At 33.4% G+C, this 6,208-nt stretch overlaps 1 protein-coding gene across 1 annotated transcript; it reads right to left on the bottom strand.

Moving 5' to 3' along the window:
- Positions 1-323: 323 nt before the first annotated feature.
- On the bottom strand, positions 324-5,822 carry LOC111028917 (protein lines). The gene is made up of 2 exons (XM_022307713.1): positions 5,375-5,822; positions 324-2,194 (listed from the first exon to the last, which is right to left on the bottom strand). Exon 2 carries the CDS (start codon positions 2,169-2,171, stop codon positions 360-362), a length of 1,812 nt encoding a protein of 603 aa, XP_022163405.1. The 5' UTR covers positions 2,172-2,194; positions 5,375-5,822; the 3' UTR covers positions 324-359.
- Between the last annotated feature and the right edge of the window lie 386 nt (positions 5,823-6,208).

Genomic DNA, 6,208 nt, shown 5'->3' with positions numbered 1-6,208 from the left:
TAAATCATTTACAGGTCCTTAACCTAATTGTGGTGTGTGAAACTTCAAATCAGATCAATAAAATTTCTTTTGAATGAAAATATGGTTTCTTAAATATCAAAAAATAAATGCTTTAATTAAAACTAGTAACATTCAGTGGCAGCTTGAACTTTATTTCCTTGACTACCATTTAATATTTTTACACTACCCACCCTAAACCTTTTTTTTATTGCTTTCTGAATAGATTGTTATAGACTTTTTAAATTATTCAAACTAATTTTTCCAACCGCATAGGACGGACACCCACTCATTAATATTTTTTTACATCTCATGATTCAAATATACTTCCTTCGAGCTGCCACTGGACTAAAATTCATCATTCAAATGTTTATTACAACTACACCCGAATACAAGTCATTACATTTAACTAATAACCTTAATACTGGATTAAGATTGTAAGGAGTTAAATTATTTTTAATGAGTTGGTCAAGACTTGTTTGTAAGGCCTTTAATGTAGCCATTGTGCTTTGCAGCTTTGTATCACAACAAAGACAAAACTCTGACCACCTATTGCATATGAATTTCAATATTCGCATAATGTACAACAGAAAACTAGTGTCACTTCCCAACAATAAATCTAATATCAATTCATTTAAATCATTATTATAAGATAATGTTTGTAGGAATTCAACTAAACTAGCAGTGGGATTTAGCACTTGACGCAACATTGGTAAAGAGTTACGACGATAACACAATACCAGTGAAATATCAATAGTACAAATCATACTCTCAATGAGTACGTCGTTGCGATCAGAAAATAACTGCACAATCCACTGTGCGATTTGAGTTTCCGGTAGATAAGACATGCACTTTTTAACACATGCGTCAAGCTTCCGTAAAACTTCATTAACACTACTTTCAATTATTGCCATCTCAGCATCTATTTCTTCAGAGTCTTCTGATTCATCAGATGAAGAATCACTGGATGAAGATTCATTTTTTGTTTCCTTGATGATTGTAGCCACTGCTTTTAAAATTAATAAAACTGTGTCTTGTAACAATTTTTTATCACCTTCATCATCTTCTCCTCCTCCAAATTCTCCAGGACCTTTTCGGAATGGCATGTTGTTCAACATATTTTTAGTTTTTACAACCTTGACCAATTCTCTAGCCAACATACAAGGTTCTTCTTGCATAGTACCTTGTACAGCCAATGTTGTAGTGTAACACAAACTTTCATTGAAAAGATTAATAATATTTTTCCAAACTACTGGTTGGACTTTTGGCCGCCTTAAAAGTATGAGCATTTGTCCCAAATCTGCATAGAAATATTTAATGTTCATAACGTTCAAATTAGTTTTAATGGAAACCATTGAGGTCCATAACTTTATAAATTCTATAATGGCTAGATGACCCATTTTATGAGTGAATTGTTCAGTATTAAGATCTGTACAGTGGTCAAAAGATGACATGTACCTAATAAATTTCAATACAATCAATTGCCATTGGGTTTGTAAAACTTCGATAACTTTAGTTTTAACTAGGCTTATTCCAAATTCATCATCCATCTCAATTTCATCATCTTCAAAGATAACTTTTCTGCTAACACAATTTTCAGGCATCTTGATATTTTTTTCATTATCATTCATTTGTGAATCTCTCCAACACAATACACGCTTAAAAACTGATATAACAGGACATAAAGTTTCAGGAGATCGACGAAGAAATAAATCTGTCAACTCCTCCACCCATACATTGTCTATTTTATTTTGCGAACACACTAATATTTCTGCTAAAGCATTACTAGCTGCGTATGATATGTAAGGATCTGTTCGTGTAAGTAAAGATACAACTTCTTTTACTATACCAGTTTTATTAGAAATTAGGTAATTACTTAACCGCTCAACACTAGTACATATGGTGCCTTCCGATTGTTGTTTGAGGGCAATGTCACAAGTCAACCGAGCTGAACTCAAAAAATTTAAAAGTCGTTCTTTACTCCAACTACTAACATTTGAGACCCTAAAAACTTCTTTCAGCATACATGTTTCAGGCAATTGACACAGACAATGCTTTGTCAAGTTTAAACTAATTGTATCTACGTTTAAATCTACCAAACGATATTCACTGTCATTAATTTTCTGCTTCTTAGCAAGTGGCAATGTTTTGTTCATAGTTTCCTGTTCTTCCATACTCCCAATAACAGTTTAAAAATCTAGAACATAAAAGCAATTCAACAAAATAAATATTTATAAAGTTTTTTAAATTATATTCATGTACTTAATAACATTTTTATTTTAATAATAATCGGCAAATAATCCCATGATATTGATATTTATAAAAAAATTTGAATTAATGTACCTATTTAAATTTCAAATATTCATAGATTTTATGTATAGGTACCCAAATAGAATATAAATTAAAAGTGTACTAAGTGTGTATACCAAAGTGTACTGATATTTGTTAATAAATATATAATATAGAAGTAATCGTATCTATGCAAGGTATATTATACTATTCGCTATAAACTCAGATGCCATATTTTTTTTAATGTTAAATTTTTCATCATCATTAATTAAATGATACAAAATTATAAAAATTTAAATATTTTAAACTCGTATTGATAAATTATCAATATGTTAGTGTTAGCCGTGGTGTTCGCCATTAGCAATAGGTAGTACCTACTTCTTCACTTGCATAACAAATAATTAATGTTAATGCATACAATAAAACATTTTATGTTTTTTACTAATAATACATTGCTATGCAATTTCAATATGTATATAAAATGTTTTCATATTCAAGAGACTGCAGAAAATATGTTTATTGAATTTGATTAATGGCACAATCTCGTGGTACATGCATATTTTAATAGAAACTATTTCATAGAAAATAAAAATAGTTAATAACAGCTATCATTATTGCATTAAAATGAAAATCTAAAATATTATAACTGAGATTGTAGCTAATTTGTGAGTAGACAAGCCAATGAATACATAAAGTTAAATATATATCCAAGTATTTGTATTATAGGTATTAACCATTGAGTATGAGTTGTGACACTAAAAATGGTAATTCTAAAAACTTTTTTTTATTTATCAAATTAATTGTGTCAATACACCAGGTATTTTTACAATGTTAAATGCAAATACAATTTAAGATTAATGTGTTACAATATTATAGAAACTTGAGTATGCCTAAAAACATTTAAATATATAGGTAGTGCAATATCAATTTGTTTGATAAAATTAGTATGATAATTAAATTGAATTAATACATTTTATAACATAAAAATATAATATTATTGGGTAGGTATAAAATTAATATAAAAATACCTAGGTAGGTCAAAACCTAAGTTGAAACCTAGGTTGAAATGTTGTAAAAAAGCACCTATATCAAATAATGAAAATAATAGGTGTACTTGAAAATAGCACTAGATATACTTGGGAACAAATAATAAATTGACCTTGAAAATAACCATTTGAATTAGTGATGATTTATGACAGTATTAAATATATAAGATGGTAGTCCCTACTATGTAGTACCTACTTACACCAACTTAAAAACATTTTTTCAATTTTTTTTATGCACCTATAAACTGTAGGGTTTAAGCCATAAATAATGCAAATGTAATTTCAGTAGACCTGATATTCAGTTTAGGTTACTAAGTTAAATGTCATACCCTCTTAGTAATATTATTAATACTTGTATAGTTGTTTTTATATATTTTTATACATTACCTAATAAATCTTATTTAAAAATATCAATTACTTTTCAATAATAATTATTCAGGTTTAATCATACACTTTCAACTAAAATTGCTCTAGAATTTATCAAATAATTTAAATTACCTATAATATTGTCACTTGTAGAAGTAAGATAAAAATATCTTTATTACAAAAAAAAATAACATGATACACCATACACCTATGTACATTCCAGTTGTGTAATTGATAATTAAATGATTAAATAATTAGCTACCTCAAATAATACAATCTACGTGACCAGTAATTTCTATTCATATTAATATAAGTCAATAAATGGTCATATTAATTTGACATGTCTACATTTTTCTACCTACTAATTTTTTGATTTTAAAGACTATAACACTATTTTCATTTAGGAATAAACGTTATGTCAGTAACAGTGAGTAAAAGAATCAATATATAACAAAATGAAGGTTCCTAAGTGAAAGTTAAAATATACTGGACTCATTCAGATAAGAAAACATTGCATGTACTTATCAAATTATTAACAAATCACTATTTAAAGAACACAACATTTTTACTATTGTATTGCTATAAAATATTTTGTCTAGGTAAATATACTCAAAGCGGCCAAAGCTATACCTAACCTACCTTACCAGTATGTAAGCATAACACATAACAAAAATACACAAAATTAAGACTACCCCTAATATATTTTAAAATGTTAAGTGGGTTCCTAATAGTTGAGTACTTTTAATTAATATTGTTAGAGCTAGGTATATGTACATACTCTTGATACTTAAAGTAGAAAATGTTTAAATAAATACAATATATTTCATATTTGACAAAGGCTAGGAAGGTATTACTAAGGAACTTACTTAAAATAAATTTAAATAAATACAAAAATATATTTTTGATTTAATTGAAACTAATTTTAATTTAACCTGCCTAAATTAAAATATTTGTAAGGAATGCACTTACTAAACAATTTTCAGAATAAAATGTATTGATTAACCACCAAAATAAAACAATATAATATTCTACCTATCTAAATGTTTTGTTTTTCGAGTTGTTTTAAACTTAAAAAATTGTAAATTTAGGCAATAGATATTCTAGTTTAAAAATTTTGAATTGATGGGGCAACTCTATTTAGTGATCTAGTAAAAGCTTGATCAAAGCTCTTATTAAATGGGAAACACTCCAAACTATTCCTACTGTCCAGTGCACAGTACACTCCTAGCATGATAAATAAACCGTTGGAAAGTGACAGATGAGTAGAGAAATATAATAATATTGGCAATGCTCAATCAATGTGTTAGTGCCAAAACGGAAAAAAAATGTAGATCAACAAGTTGCATCAGTTAAGGGGACGGTCGAACGGTAAGACTAAAATGATTTAATTATGTGAAAAAGAATCGGAGAGCTTGGCGGCGGTCTAGTGAGTGGAGGGGAGGAGAACGGAGAGCGCGCGAAAAGCTGAAAGTTCAAATTCGGTCGCCCGGACGCCGTCTGGCGGCAGCCGCAAACTGTAGCCGTGGCCATATAGTACGGCTGCCCGTGTTACGCTGTCGGAATACCGGTCCAGCACAGCGCCATTGCCGTGCTGTCCGTACCAGTAACGACTATTCAACGTCTGTTCGCGGTCCGTCACCCGTACAAGACAACCTCAGAGACTGTGAAACACTCACCGAGTTGCCGATGTCACGAAATCGTCCGTGGGGGAGGCGGCATTGTGGTGGTCGCGCTTTCCGCCCGTCGTCGTCGTCGTCCTCTTCGGCGGCGGCGGCGGTGGCGGAGGCGGAGGCGGCGTCTGCGGTCCGGTGAACAGCACACGCGGCCGTGGTAGAACGCGGCGAGCCCGTCGTCGTACACACGGACGTCGCATGCACGGCTGTCGTCCGGACGGGGCCCCTCAGACGCGAAACATCGCGACCGTCTGATGGGGCAGCGGACTGATAGGCGCGCGCACGCGCGTTATCGCTCTGGTATTTATCGCGAGTCGAACGCCGCGATAAGCCGTGATACGTGAAAAATTCTGTCTCAACCCGTTCGCGATTACGTACGAGCGTGAAGCGGCGGCGACGGCGACTGTGCGACGTCGACGGTTGCCGACGTTGTTCGTGACTGGCGCGCGGCCCGACGGCGGACGGATTAGCGGAAACGCGAGGCGCGTTTCGATGGTGGCGCGGCGGTGGCGGCGGCGGAAAACCGCATTGTCGGCGGCGGCGGCGGCGGCGTAGCTTATGGAAATAATTGAAGGCCTTCGTCGGCGGGCGGTCTCGCGGTGGGATCGGATGGGGACGAGTGGTGGGGGGACGCGGCCGTCATATTATTATACACGTATGCACGCGAGCCGCGAACGTGAAGAATATTATCATTATTATTATTCCTATTATTACTATTATTACTATTATTACTATTACTATTATTATCGTGTAACGTACGTATATAATGATATTTTACCATATAGCCGCGGCGGCCGAATAACCGTGTCGCCGGCGGCGCGCTTGTTGCAGTGTTGC

The sequence above is a fragment of the Myzus persicae genome, unplaced genomic scaffold (assembly GCF_001856785.1).
Source record: "Myzus persicae strain clone G006 unplaced genomic scaffold, MPER_G0061.0, whole genome shotgun sequence".
Taxonomy (NCBI): domain Eukaryota; kingdom Metazoa; phylum Arthropoda; class Insecta; order Hemiptera; family Aphididae; genus Myzus; species Myzus persicae.
The sequence above is the reverse complement of the archived record's forward strand: the minus strand, read 5'-3'. Positions and strand labels throughout refer to the sequence as shown.